Source organism: Lepidochelys kempii, chromosome 10 (assembly GCF_965140285.1).
Source record: "Lepidochelys kempii isolate rLepKem1 chromosome 10, rLepKem1.hap1, whole genome shotgun sequence".
Classification (NCBI taxonomy): Eukaryota; Metazoa; Chordata; order Testudines; family Cheloniidae; genus Lepidochelys; species Lepidochelys kempii.
In genome coordinates, this window is record NC_136389.1 from 44,764,900 (window position 1) to 44,783,411 (window position 18,512).

The 18,512-nt window shown below is 54.0% G+C and overlaps 1 protein-coding gene across 1 annotated transcript; it reads left to right on the top strand.

Annotated features, from left to right (window-relative positions):
- The first annotated feature begins 1,010 nt into the window (after positions 1 to 1,010).
- On the top strand, positions 1,011 to 7,303 carry LOC140918013 (uncharacterized protein CFAP97D2). The gene is made up of 5 exons (XM_073361540.1): positions 1,011 to 1,103; positions 3,317 to 3,397; positions 4,289 to 4,407; positions 6,825 to 7,008; positions 7,265 to 7,303. The coding sequence occupies exons 1-5, from the start codon at positions 1,011 to 1,013 to the stop codon at positions 7,301 to 7,303; spliced, it is 516 nt and encodes a 171-aa protein (XP_073217641.1).
- Positions 7,304 to 18,512: the final 11,209 nt, after the last annotated feature.

Consider the following 18,512-nt stretch of genomic DNA (forward strand, 5'->3'; position numbering starts at 1 on the left):
GCCCCTGTGTCAGGGCCTGCTCTCCCAGTGTCTGGTTAGCTTTGTGAAGATCTTAGAGAAACAAAAATCAGCTGCCACAAAAGGTGCACTTGAATTACAGGTATCTGTGTGACAGCGAATCCAGTGGTTAGAGTGGGGGCTGGGTGGCAGAACGCCTGGGTCCTCATCCCAGCTATGGGCAAGAGGGTGATCTAGTGGTTAGATCAGGGGCCTGGGAGACCTCCTCGTTCTTTTTCTGGTTATGCCACTGACTCACTATGTGAGTGTACAAGCAATTCACGGTGCTGCCTCATGCCTCAGTTTCCCCCTCTGTCACATAACTAGTCTCAGGCTCCTGGGGGTGCCGGGAGGCATGGCTCATGTGGGGGGAGGGGGGCCATGCCAAGCATCTCAGGTGCTACGTGCCCAGCTGTCTGTACACACTCACTAGCTTTGGCAGAGCAGGGCGCCAGCTGGCAGCCAGGAACAGGGCTCATAATGCTAAAGGAGGCCACCAGCAGCTGCCCGAGCCCTGTGTGTCACAGGTGGGAGCAGGAGCCAGGCAGGGGGGTTCAGCTCAGGCCTGCGTCTCTCCAGCCATGTCTGGCTTCAGAGGGCAGGGCCCTGTGGGCAGAGGGGGTGCTGTCTGCCTGTGGAACCCAGAGCCCATGGCCAGCCCCAGGAGTCTCTGACAAGACCCTCCTGCTCTGCTGCTAGGACCAGATTTTCAACAGCTTTCCAGACAGGCTGGCAAATCCCTAGGGGAACCTGAGCCTCATGTGGGGTGCCTGCACACGGCGCCCTGGCTTGGAACCAGGCAGAGCCTGGGGCTCAGGCGAACCCGGACCATCACCGGAGAACCCTGTGGTTGGGGCCTGCCTCGATCAGCCATGGAGGGAGGTTAGGACCCAGGGGGACAGTCAGTCGCTGGGTCACCTGAACCTCAGCCTCAGCTGGGTTATGTTTCCTTTGCTCTCCCTGCCTCCTGCGCTTGCTAATAGACAAGCCCCATAGCTGGGTAGCCCAGCCCCATGTCCCGAGCATATCAGCCCATCTTACCTGCTGCCAGCAGGTACCTGCAGGAGAAATGGGATAAGGCAGCCTATCGCCAACACAGGAACAAGGTACGGGACTGGGCACAGTAGGATGGGGCTGGATGAGGTAGGAGCAAGGAGCCCTGGCCCGTAGTCTGGAAGTTCGGGGCACGCCAGGAATATGTGATCAGGCCCTAGAGAATCTATTCTGTGTGTGTAGCTGGACATGGGGAATATAGTGGGTCTTTGGGAGAATTTCTACAAGGGGCTACGTGGTCCAGTGGAGCAGGTACTGGTCTGGAGTCCAAAGACCTGGGTTCTTGGCCTTTCCCATCCACGCACCTGAGCTGCTGTGTGAACTTGTGCAAGCGAGCCCTAGCTTTGCACTAATCCAGTTTGTAATTGTACTGACCAGCCGCTGTTAAATAGCTCTGGCAGAGGTGTGGAGCAGAGCCATGCGTGTGCTGGTCTCTATCGAAAGCTGTCAGGTTTGCTAGAGCCAGAGCCAGCCTGCTTTGTGCACTGCTGTGGCCTGCTGAGCAAACCTTCCAATGGTGCCTGCCACAGGGATGGCTGCCTGAGTCTGCAGAGAGCCTGAAGCAGAGTCTCAGAAGGGGGGACGCCCCGACCTTTAGTAATCTCTCTGGGTGGCAGCTCTAATGGCCAATAGAGACATTTCAGTGGCACAGTAAACAATGGGTTTCAGAGTAGCAGCCGTGTTAGTCTGTATTCGCAAAAAGAAAAGGAGTACTTGTGGCACCTTAGAGACTAACCCATTTATTTGAGCATAAGCTTTCGTGAGCTACAGCTCACTTCATCAGATGCATTCAGTGGAAAATACAGTAAACAATGGCACTGCTGATCATTTCAGTGCATGGCGTGGGGCAGGGGAGGGAGTGGAGCCCAGGGGTGGGAACTGGGAGCTGCTTCAGGGCAGGAAATGCAGCAGGAAAAGAGGAACGACAGCAGTTCGGGGATGTGTGCAGAAAGGGGCAGATAGAGGAGATTGGGTGAGGAACTGATCCAATGTGGGAGCTGCTCACTCAGCGCTGTTCAGGGTGACAGTGAGATGGGGACAAGTAGAGAGGGACCCTGAGGGCAGCCGAGCCTCTGGATCGCTGTGCATCCCTGCCTGGGCCAGCAGGAGGAGCCCTACAGTGCACTGGGCAGAGCAAGCCCTCTATGCCAATGCTGGCCCTCACCCCAGGATTAAGCATGTCTAAAGCTAAGATTTAGTCATGGATATTTTTAGTAAAAGTCAGGGAAGGGTCACGGGCAATAATGGAAAATTCACAGAAGCCCGTGACCTGTCCCTGACTTTTACTAAAAATACCCTTGGGGGCTCGGAGCTCCAGGGTCCCCCTTCACGGCGGTTCTGAGCTGTGGGGGTCCTCCTGATGCCCATGGGGGCCCAAAGCTGTGGGGGTTCGCCCTGTCTCCAGCAGCCGCCAGGAACTCTGGGGTTCCCCCTGCTGCCAGAGTGGCCAGGAGCAGCGGGAGTTCCCACTGCCATCCAAGGTGGCCAGAAGCTGCAGGAGTCCCTGCCGTCTGCAGCGGTCGGCAGCTGCGGGGGGTTCCCCTGCCGCCTGTGGTGGCCAGGAGCTGCGGAAGGCTCCCGCCGCCTGAGGCAGCCCGTGTACCCCGCAGCTCCCTGCCTCTGCAGACAGGAGGGGGCCCTGCAGCTCCCAGCCGGTGCTGGCTGACGTCAGGGAGGTCTTTGGAAGTCATGGATTCCGTGACCTCGATGACTAAATCTCAGCCTTAATCATGTCATTCTCTGGGGCCTGTGTGCAGGAGTTGGGGAGCCGTTCCCAGTGCTGGGGAGCAGAGCTGTGACTGGCAGCACTCACCTTGGGTCACCCAGGGCAAAGGGCTTCAACTCTTCATTAAAGAGCCACCGCTACTAGGCAGCCCTGCTCCCGCTCCCTAGATGGCCACATCCCACTGATGGGAGAGGTGCGTGGGGGGGAATTATCCCTGCATTGTTTCTGGGGAGGGTTCAGCAGTCCAGCGCAGAGAGTCCTGCCAGAAAGGTGCTGATCAGAGAGGCTGTGACTGCATGACGTGCTGGTGCCCCCTTCAGGCACAAGCAGCGAAGGGGCCCATGGGTGGCTCCTGACTGCTGGGCGTTGCTCTGGGCCAGCAGTGGGTGGCATGGCTCAGGGCTGCAGTGGGGCCAAAAGGAATTGAGGGCTGGCCCTGCACTGTGAAAGCTGGGGCGAGCCTGGGCTCTAGCTACCAGCGCTCCTGGAGCCGACTCTGTGTGCCCAGCCCCGCAGCCCTTGTGACTTTCCTGTCTGCAGGTGGATTCAGCTTCCCCAGCCGTGGACACCCAGGGACTGCAGCCCCCCAGCCACCTGCAGCTCAACCTGAAAAGGAGGCAGGTGAGCAGCCTCTGGGGCAGTGTGTGGGCTGCCTGCTCCGGCAGGCAGGCGTTGCCGGGCAGTCCAGCAAGGCTGGGGGGAGGTGGTTTGGGGAAGACCCATCCCCAGGGATTTGCTGCTGCAGGCCAGGGCTCACCAGGGCAGGGCTGAAGAGAAGGCCCCAGCCTGAGGGCCTGGTACTCGCAGACTCCCACTGATGTCAGGATGGGACACAGCCCCTTACCAAAGGAGACCTCCCCCCACAGTGTGTTCTGGGTAGTGGCCTCAGAAGCCCCTGATGGCAACCCTGGCAGGAGATTTCCTGGCCTGGGCCTCAGGGAGCAGGGACAGGGAGCTCCCTTTCATCTCCCCCACCCCACTGCTCATCCTGCTCAGAGCCTTTATAAACCGCCTGGCAGGGGGTTGGCCATGGCCTTCCACCTGCCATTTGCATGTGAGTGATGTAGTCACCCAGACATGGCCACTGGCATTGGCGAGCCAGCAGCGGGCACTCTTCCCCCAGGGTCACTACTGACCCAATGCCCCAGCATGGTGTTAGGGTGCTGTGCTGCCGGAGGGCCCTTCTGCTGGCTGGTCCTGTCACTTGTGATCATTAAAGATCCCCTGGCACATTTCCCAAGGCTGCCGTGTTTGCTCTGGGGGCCTGTGCAATTCCAGCTCAAGGGCTGCTGGCAGGTTCAGTCTGATACATTATTCCACTTCCATTCCCCTCCTAAGCCCTGGAGCTGGTTGCATTGCACTGGAGCCTTGTCCTGAGACCATTTGTAAAGCACTTTGTTGTGAGAGGGGCAGAGAGCAGGAAGAGCTGACGGGGTGACTGATTGATGACATGATCTGTTAGTGGCCTCGAGGAGGGGGTGGCTCTACACTCTGGATTTTGTCCCCCTCCAGCTAGACAGAGAGCGCCAGGCCATTAGAGAAAGAGACGACCGCATTCACTCGGCCAGGCTGGTCGCCATTGCGCAGTCCAGGGGGCGACTGGACAACTGGAACAGCTACAGTGTACGCAGGTCTGTGCCGCTGGCGGGGCATGGGGCCGGCATTAAGAGCTGGGAATGGCTAGGGGGGCAGGATCCGAGGGACAAAGGGACCCCTGAGTGGAGAGGAGCCAGCCAGTTCCCCCACCCAGTAACATCATCTCAGCCCCTCCCCTGGGTCTGTTTGGACAAGGAAGCGGCCCATGAGCCAGGACTGGCAGCAGGTGCCAACTAGCCCCGTAGTGGGCCACGCCCCCTCGCCCTGTAACTTGCTCAAATGTGTCTGGATATTTCAGTCCTTGCAACAGGGGTCCCGAGTCAGCCAGGAAATCTGGGGCAGAGCAGGGGACAGCCCGTGAGAGCAGCTCAGAGCCTGAGGACATGCTCCAAAGGGCCTGGGGTAGCCCCGTGGGCTGGGACACTTAAAACTAGATCGGCTGGAGCTACGGCTGAAGTGCTGGAGGGTGCAAGTCCCGCCCGCTCCGAGCCTCTCTGGGGCCTAGGCTGTGTGAGCCCAACAGACAGGTCTGTCCAGTTGTCTCCTCAGCAGCAGCGCGTGGGGAGAGATGGACCCGAGCCAGGACCCCAAGCTGGGACTCCCATGTGGTTCCGGGATTTGTCATCCACAGCCAGGCTCTGGTGTGACTCAGACTCATTGCTGCTCTGGAGGGGGGCAGAAAGGAGCAAGCTGGGCAGAACATTCAGGCATCCCTGCAGCGAGCGCTGAATGCAGAGGGAAACTGGGAGGAGTGGTGGATACGCTGGAGGGGAGGGATAGGATACAGAAGGACCTAGACAAATTGGAGGATTGGGCCAAAAGAAATCTGATGAGGTTCAATAAGGATAAGTGCAGGGTCCTGCACTTAGGACGAAAGAACCCAATGCACAGCTACAGACTAGGGACCGAATGGCTAGGCAGCAGTTCTGCGGAAAAGGACCTAGGGGTGACAGTGGACGAGAAGCTGGATATGAGTCAGCAGTGTGCCCTTGTTGCCAAGAAGGCCAATGGCATTTTGGGATGTATAAGTAGGGGCATAGCGAGCAGATCGAGGGACGTGATCGTTCCCCTCTATTTGACATTGGTGAGGCCTCATCTGGAGTACTGTGTCCAGTTTTGGGCCCCACACTTCAAGAAGGATGTGGATAAATTGGAGAGAGTCCAGCGAAGGGCAACAAAAATGATTAGGGGACTGGAACACATGACTTATGAGGAGAGGCTGAGGGAGCTGGGATTGTTTAGCCTGCAGAAGAGAAGAATGAGGGGGGATTTGATAGCTGCTTTCAACTACCTGAAAGGGGGTTCCAAAGAGGATGGCTCTAGACTGTTCTCAATGGTAGCAGATGACAGAACGAGGAGTAATGGTCTCAAGTTGCAGTGGGGGAGGTTTAGATTGGATATTAGGAAAAACTTTTTCACTAAGAGGGTGGTGAAACACTGGAATGCGTTACCTAGGGAGGTGGTAGAATCTCCTTCCTTAGAGGTTTTTAAGGTCAGGTTTGACAAAGCCCTGGCTGGGATGATTTAACTGGGAATTGGTCCTGCTTCGAGCAGGGGGTTGGACTAGATGACCTTCTGGGGTCCCTTCCAACCCTGATATTCTATGATTCTATGATCCTATCACTCTGCCCCATATGCCCCATCCACCCTCTCCCCAGCTTCCCCCTGCCATTCCCTACAGGAGACCCTTCAACATCTTAGTGGTGCTCAGGCCAGCCACAGTAGTGCCTGTCCTGCTGTCTGCCCAGACTCCACTGCATTTCTAACATCCACCAGATACAAAACCACAATTGGCCCTAGAATTGGCCATGAAAGGTCCAAACCACCCCTTGCTTCTCTCTCCCCCATCCTCCTCCTCTGTCCCTGTCCCAGGCTTCTTCCCTGGCTCCTTGGGAAGGGTTGTGTGAAGAAGTGGAAACTTCTGGGATTGGTCTGATTCCCTGCAGCAGGGAGTTCCACCACTTGAGCCACCCACTGGCCACACTCCACCCCCTGGCTCCCAGCTGTCTGATGGGCCATGGCTGGAGAGTGGGGTGCAGTGCCTGGCCCCATCCCACAGGACTCCCAGGTGCTGAGCAGGATGATGGAGGATGGGCGGGGCTGGGGAAGTCTGTGTGGGATGGACAGAGCTCCATTTGCCCCAGCTGGGCTTGCTGGAGCTGAGGGAGGGCCTGGAGAAACTGGGGGTGGGAGATGGGGCCTATAGGCCCCAGCTGGCATCCGGTGGATTGATTGGGCTGGCCCCCCTGCTTGTCTCTGCCCAGCAAAAGGCAAGGGCAGGGGGACCCCACATCAGGGAGAATGCTGGACCTGAGGCTATTGAGTAAGAGCTGCTGCTGGCCTAGTAGCGTCGGGGAGGGACCTAGAGGTGGGGGAGCCTGCAGAGAGGGCTGGGCCCAGGAGGGGAGGTTAAAGGGGCACCACAGCCCCTCCGCTTGTTCTCTGCCCCCAGCCTGAGCAGTGAGAGGCGTCGCTGGGAGCTGGCGCAGATCGGGGTGGAGAACCAGAGGCTCGCAGGGCAGCTGAGGCAGCAGCAGTCAGAGCACGCCCGGGAGCCCTGGGAGCGCCACTGGGAGAGGGTGGAGCTCATCCGCAACGGCATCGCCCGCTACCCCCGCAGCTTGCGGGCCCCCCAGGTAACTGGCTGCCAGGGAGGCCGGGGCGGGGAGGGGTTGCTGCTGACTCACGCCAGCCCCTGGGGCAGCCTGGGCTGGTCAGCAACTGAGTCGCTGCTGGGCTGGGAGGGCAGGGAGATCTTTAGAACCATTGCTGCTTACCCCCCCGACATCGTCTGCTCTGCCCTCCCGCTTGCTCCCTCTCTGTGGTTCCCACATTCCCTTCCCTCCCCAGCCGTGCTCCCCTCTGGCCAATGTTCCCTCTAATTTTTGACAGGCCGTGTGGGCAAAAAGTTTCTTCTGTGCCAATTTTTGACAGGCCGTGTGTGCAAAAAAATTCTTCTGTGCAAATTTTTGTGCGTGCGGTGTTTCGCCGTGTGCGCGGGGTTTAGGATCTGTGTGTGCGTGCACACGCGCACAGCTTAGAGGGAACAGTGCCTCTGGCCCCCCGCTTTCCTTCCCTGACTCATCCCCACACTCCCAGCGCTCCCCATCTCAGCACCCCTCTCCTGTCCTAGAGAGGGGGAGCCCTGGTTCGAGGCTGCTCGTTAGCATGCCCACCACCGGGAGTACCCGCTCCCAGTCCAAGCTGGGTTGTACGCACTCCGCTGGGGTTGGGTGGGGCTAGAGACACACAGGCACAGATGGGCTGGATCCTCCGAGGTGGGGAGCACCCACAACTCCCATTGGCTCCCGCTGGAGCCCAGCGTGCTCAGCTGGAAACGCAGCCCCTGGGAACTCTGATATGCCGTCTGATAGAGCTGATGGAGGAAAAGATCAGAGGTTTGGAGATGCAGGTGGAAAGTCTGGTAGAGTTTAGGAAGGGGTTTGAGCAGATTATGGAGCAAAGACATGAGGTATCTGAAGGGAAAAGCTCAGACTTGCAGATGGAAGCAGGACTAGGGAATTCTGAGGGGAGACTGGGTGAGGAAAGTGGTCAGTGGAAGCATGTGACTAAAAGAACTAGACAGAGGAAAAGACGGGCTAGTGAAGGAGAAATAGAGCTTCAGAATAGGTTTGCAGAGTTGGGAAATGAAGAAGGGGCTCAGCAGGTAGTCACTGAAGGTGACAGGGCAAGGAAGAAGAGAAGAGCGGTTAGTCCTATAGGAAAAGGGGAAGAGTTAATGGAGATTACACCAAATATGAGCCCCAGGAGGATACAGGATGGGTTAAAAAGGATTACAAGGGAGAATGGGAATGGAAAGAACTTGCAGCCAGAGGGAACAGGGGATAGACTGGAGAATAGCACCGTCACTAGGAAAAGGCAGGTCTATGTGATTGGGGACTCTTTACTGAGAAGAATAGATAGGCCTGTAACCACAGCTGATCCAGAAAATAGGAGGGTGTGCTGTCTTCCAGGTGCTAAGATACGGGATGTAGACCTGAGGTTGAAAAGGATTCTAAAGGGAGCGGGAAAGAATCCCCTAATTATCCTTCATGTGGGAACAAATGATACGGCTAGATTCTCGCTGGAAAGTATTAAGGGAGACTATGCTAGGCTGGGGAGGACGCTTAAGGAAATTGAGGCTCAGGTGATCTTTAGTGGGATTCTGCCTGTTCCTAGAGAAGGGCAACAAAGGTGTGACAAGATTATGACTATCAATAGATGGCTTAGGCAGTGGTGCTATAAGGAGGGCTTTGGGATGTATGGCCATTGGGAGGCATTCATGGATAGAGGACAGTTCTCTCGGGATGGACTTCATCTGAGTAGGGAAGGAAATAGACTTCTAGGATGGAGGCTGGCACAACTGATTAAGAGAGCTTTAAACTAGGAATTTGGGGGAGATGGTTGGGAGATGTCCAGGTAATCTCCACGCCAGAATTTAGCATAGAGTGGAAAGAAAATGAAGTAAGAGTGGATACAGCTGTAGGTAGGAGGAAGGGCAGTGTAGATACAAGTCTAATAGGTTATACTGGTAGTAAAATAACCATGCCTAATAGGGTACAGAATGTGAGTGAGGCCAAACAGCAAAAATTAAGATGTTTGTACACTAATGCAAGGAGCCTAGGTAACAAAATGGAGGAACTAGAGTTACTGGTGCAGGAAGTGAAACCAGATATTACAGGGATAACAGAGACCTGGTGGAATAGTAGTCATGACTGGGCTACAGGTATTGAAGGGTATGTGCTGTTTAGGAAAGACCGAAATAAAGGTAAAGGTGGTGGAGTAGCACTGTATATCAATGATGAGATAGAATGTAAAGAAATAAGAAGCGATGAAATGGATATGACTGAGTCTGTCTGGGCAACAATTAAATTGGGGAAGAAAACTATTAGAGCCTCCCCTGGGATAGTGCTTGGGGTGTGCTATAGACCGCCGGGATCTAATTTGGATATGGATAGAGCCCTTTTTAATGTTTTTAATAAAGTAAATACTAATGGAAACTGTGTGATCATGGGAGACTTTAACTTCCCAGATATAGACTGGAGGACGAGTGCTAGTAATAATAATAGGGCTCAGATTTTCCTAGATGCGATAGCTGATGGATTCCTTCAGCAAGTAGTTGCTGAACCGACTAGAGGGGATGCCATTTTAGATTTGGTCTTGGTGAGTAATGAGGACCTCATAGAGGAAATGGTTGTAGGGGATAATCTTGGCTCAAGTGATCATGAGCTAATTCAGTTCAAACTGAATGGAAGGATTAACAAAAATAAATCTGCAACTAGGGTTTTTGATTTCAAAAGGGTTGACTTTCAAAAATTAAGGAAATTAGTTAGGGAAGTGGATTGGACTGAAGAATTTATGGGTTTAAAGGTAGAGGAGGCCTGGGATTATTTTAAATTAAAGCTGCAGAAGCTATCGGAAGCCTGCATCCCAAGAAAGGGGAAAAAATTCATAGGCAGGAGTTGTAGACCAAGCTGGATGAGCAAGCATCTTAGAGAGGTAATTAAGAAAAAGCAGAAAGCATATAGGGAGTGGAAGAAGGGAGGGATCAGTAAGGAAAGCTACCTTATTGAGGTCAGAATATGTAGGGATAAAGTGAGACAGGCTAAAAGTCAAGTAGAGTTGGACCTTGCAAAGGGAATTAAAACCAATAGTAAAAGGTTCTATAGTCATATAAATAGGAAGAAAACAAAGAAAGAAGAAGTGGGACCGCTAAAAACTGAGGATGGAGTGGAGGTCAAGGATAATCTAGGCATGGCCCAATATCTAAACAAATACTTTGCCTCAGTCTTTAATAAGACTAAAGAGGATCTTAGGGATAATGGTAGCATGATAAATGGGAATGAGGATATGGAGGTAGACATCACCATATCTGAGGTAGAAGCGAAACTCAAACAGCTTAATGGGACTAAATCGGGGGGCCCAGATAATCATCCAAGAATATTAAAAGAATTGGCACAAGAAATTGCAAGCCCATTAGCAAGAATTTTTAATGAATCTGTAAACTCAGGGGTTGTACCGTATGATTGGAGAATTGCTAACATAGTTCCTATTTTTAAGAAAGGGAAAAAAAGTGATCCAAGTAATTATAGGCCTGTTAGTTTGACATCTGTAGTATGCAAGGTCTTGGAAAAAATTTTGAAGGAGAAGGTAGTTAAGGACATTGAAGTCAATGGTAAATGGGACAAAATACAACATGGTTTTACAAAAGGTAGATCGTGCCAAACCAACCTGATCTCCTTCTTTGAGAGAGTAACAGATTTTTTAGATAAAGGAAACGCAGTGGATCTAATTTACTTAGATTTTAGTAAGGCGTTTGATACTGTGCCACATGGGGAATTATTAGTTAAATTGGATAAGATGGGCATCAATAGGAAAATTGAAAGGTGGATAGGGAATTGGTTAAAGGGGAGACTACAACGGGTCCTACTGAAAGGTGAACTGTCAAGTTGGAGGGAGGTTACCAGTGGAGTTCCTCAAGGATCAGTTTTGGGACCAATCTTATTTAATCTTTTTATTACTGACCTGTGCACAAAAAGTGGGAGTGTGCTAATAAAGTTTGCAGATGATACAAAGCTGGGAGGTATTGCTAATTTAGAGAAGGACAGGGATACCCTACAGGAGGATCTGGATGACCTTGTAAACTGGAGTAATAGGAATAGGATGAAATTTAATAGTGAGAAGTGTAAGGTCATGCATTTAGGGATTAATAACAAGAATTTTAGTTATAAGCTAGGGACGCATCAACTAGAAGTAACGGAGGAGGAAAAGGACCTTGGAGTATTGGTTGATCATAGGATGACTATGAGCTGCCAATGTGATATGGCTGTGAAAAAAGCTAATGTCGTCTTGGGATGCATCAGGAGAGGTATTTCCAGTAGGGATAAGGAGGTTTTAGTACCGTTATATAAGGCACTGGTGAGACCTCACCTGGAATACTGTGTGCAGTTCTGGTCTCCCATGTTTAAGAAGGATGAATTCAAACTGGAACAGGTACAGAGAAGGGCTACTAGGATGATCCGAGGAATGGAAAACTTGTCTTATGAAAGGAGACTCAGGGAGCTTGGCTTGTTTAGCCTAACTAAAAGAAGGTTGAGGGGAGATATGATTGCTCTCTATAAATATATCAGAGGGATAAATACCAGAGAGGGAGAGGAATTATTTAAACTCAGTACCAATGTGGACACAAGAACAAATGGATATAAACTGGCCACTAGGAAATTTAGATTAGAAATTAGACGAAGGTTTCTAACCATCAGAGGAGTGAAGTTTTGGAATAGCCTTCCGAGGGAAGTAGTGGGGGCAAAAGATCTATCTTGCTTTAAGATTAAACTCGATAAGTTTATGGAGGAGATGGTATGATGGGATAACATGGTTTTGGTAATTAAATATTCATGGTAAATAGGCCCAATGGCCTGTGATGGGTTTTTAGATGAGGTAAGATCCAAGTTACCCGGGAAAGAATTTTCTGTAGTATCTGGCTGATGAATCTTGCCCATATGCTCAGGGTTTAGCTGATCGCCATATTTGGGGTCGGGAAGGAATTTTCCTCCAGGGCAGATTGGAAGGCCCTGGAGGTTTTTCGCCTTCCTCTGTAGCATGGGGCACGGGTCACTTGCTGGAGGATTCTCTGCTCCTTGAGGTCTTCAAACTACAATTTGAGGACTTCAATAGCACAGAGATAGGTGTGAGGTCTTTTTTAGGAGTGGTGGGTGAAATTCTGTGGCCTGCATTGTGCAGGAGGTCAGACTAGATGATCATAATGGTCCCTTCTGACCTAAATATCTATGAATCTATGAATCTATGAAACTCAGGGGCCGGGGATGAATGGGGCAGCAACTTGTAGATTTCAGATCAGACAGGCCCATCGTGACCTGGTCTGGCCTCCTGCATAGTGCAGGCCAGAGAGCCTCCCCCAGGAGCCCATAGGAGATTCTCTGGAAAGACACCCAGTCTTGACTTAGAGATCTCAAGTGATGAGGAACCCACCCTGGCCCTAGGGCCTCTGTCCCAAAGGTCAATTCCCTTCTCTGTAAGGACACCTCACTTTGTGTCAGCCCAGCCCCACACATGCCCTGGAGCACCCAGGCCCGCCCCACTGGGTGCTGACAGAATTCACAACTCTGCTGCCCCTAAGGAACTGTGCACACCAGCTTGCAAGTTACACCGCCGGCTCCCCGCTCACAGCACGTGGATACGTTTTAGTCAAAACAAAAGAGGATCATTTAACAGAGAGCAGAGACTCGAGAAGAAGCAAGGCGATTTAATGGCACCAAATGGTTACACATGAAATAAATCATAGCACGCTTTCAAAGCCTAAACCGAACTATCCGGACGTTCCCTGTCCCGTAAAGGTTAGCTCACCCAAAGCGGCTCTCCAACATCAAACAGCCAGACTGGCTGTGCCCCTCCATTCGTAAGACAAGCCAGCTGGCAGCTTGGAACCCTGGGGTGCCTCTGCACCCCCATTTACAGTTCCCCATTGTCTTTACTTGTAAACAAGATGACTCCCCGCTGCTCGGTTTTCCCCTGGAAGACTTTGCAGTCACGTGATTGACCTTTTGCTCAGATTCTAGCTAGGCATCTCTGATGGGATCCCTAGGATGCAGCCTGGAACTGTGGGACCGCTGTGCCCCCTTAATTCTCTCCAGCCTGGGCTGTCTCTCACAACGCCTTGCTAGTGACCAGCAGCAAACCCCTCCAAGTGCTGCTATCACTCAGCACAAACACATGTAGAGTCCCCACACCCAGCTAGATTACATGATTGCTTCCAGAGCAACTAATGAATCACACAGAGAAAGGCACCAGAGCCAAATCCCCCCAGCTCCCAGCACTGTACCCCAGGAATATATTGTCTTGCACTGCTCAAGATAGGCAGTGCAGATTTTTAATTGGTTCACCAGTTCATCAATGGAAAGTGGATATACACCAGCCTTTGCAAAACCTGAGCAGATTTGCTACACACTTCATACAAACTCACTGGTAAAAATAAACAGTAAAACAAATTTATTGACTACAAAAGATAGAGTTTAAGTGATAGGCAAAGAGTCAGAGGTAGTTACCAAAAGAAATAAAATATAAGCACACAGTCTTAACTCTCAACCCTATTAGACTGAGCAACATCTAGACTAAGCAGTTTTTCTCACCCCACTGGATATTGCAGTTCATAGTATACAGACTTCACCCTTGAAATCTGGGCCAGTCCCCTCCGTTGGCATCTTCAGAGTGTCCTTGTTGCTTGCAGCGTAGGTGATTGAAGGAGAAAGGCCAAGCATGGGCCCCCTGGGTTCGGCTTTATACCCTCAGTCCATGTGCTTGGAGGACACAAGTCCAGGCATGTCTGGGTGCATTGCTGAGTCTCCAGGCAAGGTTGAGCAATTCCCCTGGTGTAGCCTCATGCTGGTGAGTCATTGAATTGTAGCTCCCTTGCTGGACAATGGTTGTGGATGGGTTGTTTGACACCCCACCCGGGTGTTGGTTACTTTCCTTGCTGTTGTCTCTGGGGAGCTAATATCTGGCTGATTCCCCAACTTACAGCATGTTTTAGTGACAACCATACAACACAATTCTCATAACTACATATGCATTAATGATACACATATATGGATAGAGAAATGATTTTCAGCAGATCATAACCTTTCCCCTGTTACCTTACAAGGCATGCTTTATATGCAGGATCACAATCATATATAAATGGGGAATATGGGGGTTACAGGGTGCTCCCCCAAGCAGGGCTGGTGCAACCACTAGGTGAACTAGGCAGTCACCTAGGGTGCCAAGTGGTTGGGGGTGGCCAAAAGCGCACTCTGGGGAGGCGGTGGAGCGGAGGTAAGCTGGGGCAAAGGGGCGCGGGGAGGGCCGCCTGCAGCAAGTAGCGGGGGGGGGGGGCGCACAGGGGAATCGCTCCCCGCCCCAGCTCACCTCTGCTCCACCTCTTCCCCTGAGCACCGCCCCACACTGCTTCTCTCCCTCCCAGGCTTGTGCGCCAAATAGCTGATTGACGCCGCAAGCCTGGGAGGCGGGAGAAGCGGCGGCGTGCTCGGGGAGGAGGCGGAGCAGAGGTGAACTGGGACGGGGAGCTGTCGCACACAGCTCCCTGGGCCGAGGGAGGGGGCAGCGGGGAGTTGTTGCACGGCTCCCCGGGCTGAGGGGAGGGAGGGGGCGGCAGGGAGCTGCCACGGGGGGGGCACGGAGCTGCCGCAGGGGGGGCACCTCAGGGTGGGGGTGAGGGGGAGCTGCCGCAGGGCTGGGGGGGGCAGGTGCAAGGTGGAAGTTTCACCTAGGGCGCGAAACATCCTTGCACTGGCCCTGCCCCCAAGGTACAGAATGTCACAGCCTCCATTGAGGAATAGACAGCATACTCAATCTACACACACCCAGGCAGGTAGAGAACCGTCTCCTGCCTGAAAGAAACTTGTTAAACACTTGCTGGTGCCCAGCCCATGTCACAGTGTTAAGAACATGACCCCCAGTATAGCTACATAATTACCGTACACATTACCCAAACGTGCGTCTCTCAGTGATTGTGAGGCCCAACGTGACCCAGGCTTGCAGCAGAGACCTGACACTCTTTGGCAAACAGGTATGAGGCTACCAGGCCCAGGGCATCCCTGTAACCCTGCACCCTCTGGCACTGAGAGGCCCCTGTGTCACAGCAGTCCTTGCACATCTCTGGGAGTCCCAGCTGGTCAGCAGAACCTAAGGTTTCCTTGATTGAAATCAGGGGTCCAGATGCTCCAGTGAGGGAAGCACCCCACTTGTGCCGGGCCAGCCTTAGGGGGTGCTCTAGGCTGTGATGCCTGGTAGCAGGCTTTGAAGGGCAGGATGGTTAGTTTTTAATTACATCTCCCGGGAAAGAGGCCCAGGGGAGTTGTGTCTTTGACTTCAACAAAGCCAGGATTTTGCCCTGTGGTTTGAATGGCAGGAGGGGGGGGGCTCAAAGACCCACCCCCCCAGAATAGTGGGAGAGGTTCACAGAACCTGGCCCCCCTTGGCTGGGAGACCCAAGTAGGATTGCCAACTTTCTACTTGCACAAAACCAAACACCCTTGCCCCGCCTGCTGCCCTGCCCCTTCTCTGAGACCCTGCCCCTACCCCACCCCTTCTCCGAGGCCCCACCCCTTGTTCACTCCATCCCCCCCTCCCTCCGTCGCTCACTCTCCCCACCTCACTCACTCACTCATTTTCACCAAGCTGGCTCAGAGGGTTGGGGTGTGGGAGAGGGTACGGGCTCTAGGCTGGGGGTGCAGACTTCAGTGTGGGGCCAGAAATGGGGAGTTCAGGGTGCAGGAGTGTGCTCCAAGCTGGGGAAGGTGGGATGGGGTGCAGGGGGAGTGAGGACTCCGGCTGGGGGTGCAGGCCCTGGGGCGGGGCTGGGGATGAGGGGTTTGGGGTGCAGGAGGGTGCTCTGGGCTGGGATTGAGAGGTTCAGAGGCTGGGAGAAGGATCAGGGCTGTGGGTTGGGGCGTGGGAGGGAGTCAGGGTGCAGGCTGTGGGTGGCGCTTACCTCAAGCAGCTCCCGGAAGCAGTAGCATGTTCCCCCTCCGGCTCCTACACAGAGGCACGGCCAGGCAGCTCTGCATGCTGCCCCATCCGCAGGCGCTGCCCCTACAGCTCCCATTGGCCACAGTTCCCGGTCATTGGGAGCTGCAGAGCCAGTGCTTGGGGAAAGGGCAGCATGCAGAGCCCCCTGGCTGCCCCTACATATAGGAGCCAGAGGGGGAACATGCTGCTCCTTCCAGGAGCCATGCAGAGCTACGGCAGGCAGAGGAAGCCTGCCTTAGCCCCACTGTGCCACCAACTGGACTTCTAATGGCCCAGTCAGCCGCGCTGACCAGAGCTGCCAGGGTCCCTTTTTGGCCGGGCGTTCCTGTCGAAAACTGGACACATGGCAACCCTAGACCCAAGCCTGTGGCAGGCCTGTACTGGCTGAGCAGGGTAGGACTGGGCTTTCTGCATGCTCTCTCCAGACAGTGCCCAAGGAACAGAGGCAGGAAGCTCTGAGCAGCGGGTTCCCCTCTTTGGGACACGAGGAGAGGCGGAGGGCAAACGCCGCGCCCCTGAGGATGGCAAGAGGAGCAGCCATGCCACACCGAGGGGCTCCTGGAGATGTGGGGCCGTCTCCTCGCCAGAGGCTGAGACGACCTTGTCCTCAGCTATCAGCTCGGTGTGAAGGCACTGTCCCAGCCAGCGGGGCACCTCAGGGCACTGGAGCCTCAGCCCAACAAACCACCACAGCAGCTGTGCTGTCACCAAGAGGACTGGCCAGGTCAGCTGGGGCTGTCGCAGACAGGAGCACTGGGGGCTCATTGGCTGGTGGGCCATGGCCCATCAAGCCTGTTGTGAAACATCAGGCTGCAGCTGGGAAACCCAGCAGCTCCTTGTGGCTCTGGAAGTGCAGACAGAAGGCCCTGGTGCCCTTGTCCAGGGAAATGGGGCAGAGTCTGGCTCTCCCAGCCAGGCGGGTGCAGAGGATCCCTGACTGCCATCCAAGAGAGGCTGAGCGGACCCCACCCGTTCCATCTTGAGACTCTGAAAGGTGACCCCACCTCTTCCCATGGAGTGGGGCAGGAGCCTTCATCTCTGCTCCAGAAGGTCTCAGCAGAGCCTGGAGCCCTCCCTGAACTGCTCACCCACGGAGCCACTGAGCAGTTCCCCTCTCCCAGCTAAAGTGTCCTAGGGGTGCTCTGTGCCCTTGGCCCAGGCCTCGGCGCTCACTGCCCCACAATCCAATGCCCATATCTTTGTGGTGCAGGGGTCACTGGGAACTCAGGGCTTCCCCTGGGACCCTGTCTGGAACTGAGTACTTCCCTCCGTTGCCCTGTAGCATTCCCTCCCATAGCAACCAATTCCCCTGGTGGGAGGAGAGTGGAGTGGGTGTTGCCTGGAGTGCCTGCCAGGGCTGGTATCTGACTTTATTTTCAGGGCACTAGCTCAGCCACCAGCAGGTATTGGTTTTGTGCCCCGTTGTCTTGGTGCTTTGAACTGGTGGCTCTTTGAGGATGGGGGTGAGTGAGGAGTGGAGGCTGAAACCCCTTGTGGCATCTGCCACGGAGCCATCCAGGTAAACTAATCCCTTTGCCTTCTTGGCCCAGCTGTGGTCCCTAACCGGGTACCTGAATGTTGCTGGCCGGAAGGCTCGGGTGCATGAGGTGTGTCTCCAGGAGCAATGAACCGGCCGTGCCATGAGGCGGAAGCAAGAGCCTGGGCGTTGCATTCTGCAGGCTGCAGAGCAGGGGCTGGTGAGTGTAGTGAGCTGCATAGGGGCAGGTACAGGACCAAGACACAATGCTGATCCCATTCTCCTCCAGGGGAAGGAGTAGAGCGACAGGAAGATTCCCAGCTGGGTTCAAGCCCTTCCCTGCTGGCCAAGACAGCACTCTTCCAGCCTTGGAAGGGCAGCATGGGCCCCCAGAACACAAGGGTTGGGAGCATGGTAGGGAACGGGAAACCTGTGGGCCTGTGGCTGCTCACTGTGACTGTCCCCTCTCTCTTGAGTGTCCCCCCTCCCCTGTTCCTCCTACTGGAGAGGCGGGAAATGTAAGTGCTTGCTCTGGGTTCCAATATCCCTGGGACACCTGGTGTCTCCGTTCATTAGTTAACTCCGTTCATTAGTTAACTCTCTTCTCTGGCTCCGCAGAAGTTGCTTTAATGCAAAAGTCCTGGAGCCAGAAGGAATTTCTCACGTGCCTGGGGGTGAGGTCCAGCGAGGCTACAAAAGCTGGGAGAGAGCCTTGACACCAAGTCAATCTGACAGTCCAGTGCACCATAACCATTCCCTTGCTGACACCCCTTCGCCAGGCAATGCCTCAGCCCTTCCTGGGACCTTTGCACTCATCATGGGCTAGGGGCTGCTTTCTACACTTCCTCATGCCCAGACCTGCCTGCAGTGACCAGCTGGAGCTATGCCAGGCCCTGGTGGATACTGGTGGCTCTCAAAGACGCTGCCCAAGGCCAGGGCTGCCTGTGGCCCAGGGGCTCTCAGGGCTGGCTTTACACTGTGTATTCAATTATGAAATCAATTAAACCTTTTCATTAAAAGGTCAGAGTTGGCCTCTAGTCCTTAGGCTTAGCCAGGCTTAGTCCTGGCTCTGTCTAAGCCCCGCCCAAGCTCTTTATGGGAAGGTTCCTTGAAGAAGAG

Coding starts and splice junctions, on each gene's coding strand:
- LOC140918013 (XM_073361540.1), top strand. CDS start 1,011: ATGTCCCGAGCATATCAGCCCATCTTACCTGCTGCCAGCAGGTACCTG. Junction 3,398..4,288: donor TCAACCTGAAAAGGAGGCAG/GTGAGCAGCCTC, acceptor GTCCCCCTCCAG/CTAGACAGAGAGCGCCAGGC. Junction 7,009..7,264: donor GCAGCTTGCGGGCCCCCCAG/GTAACTGGCTGC, acceptor AATTTTTGACAG/GCCGTGTGGGCAAAAAGTTT.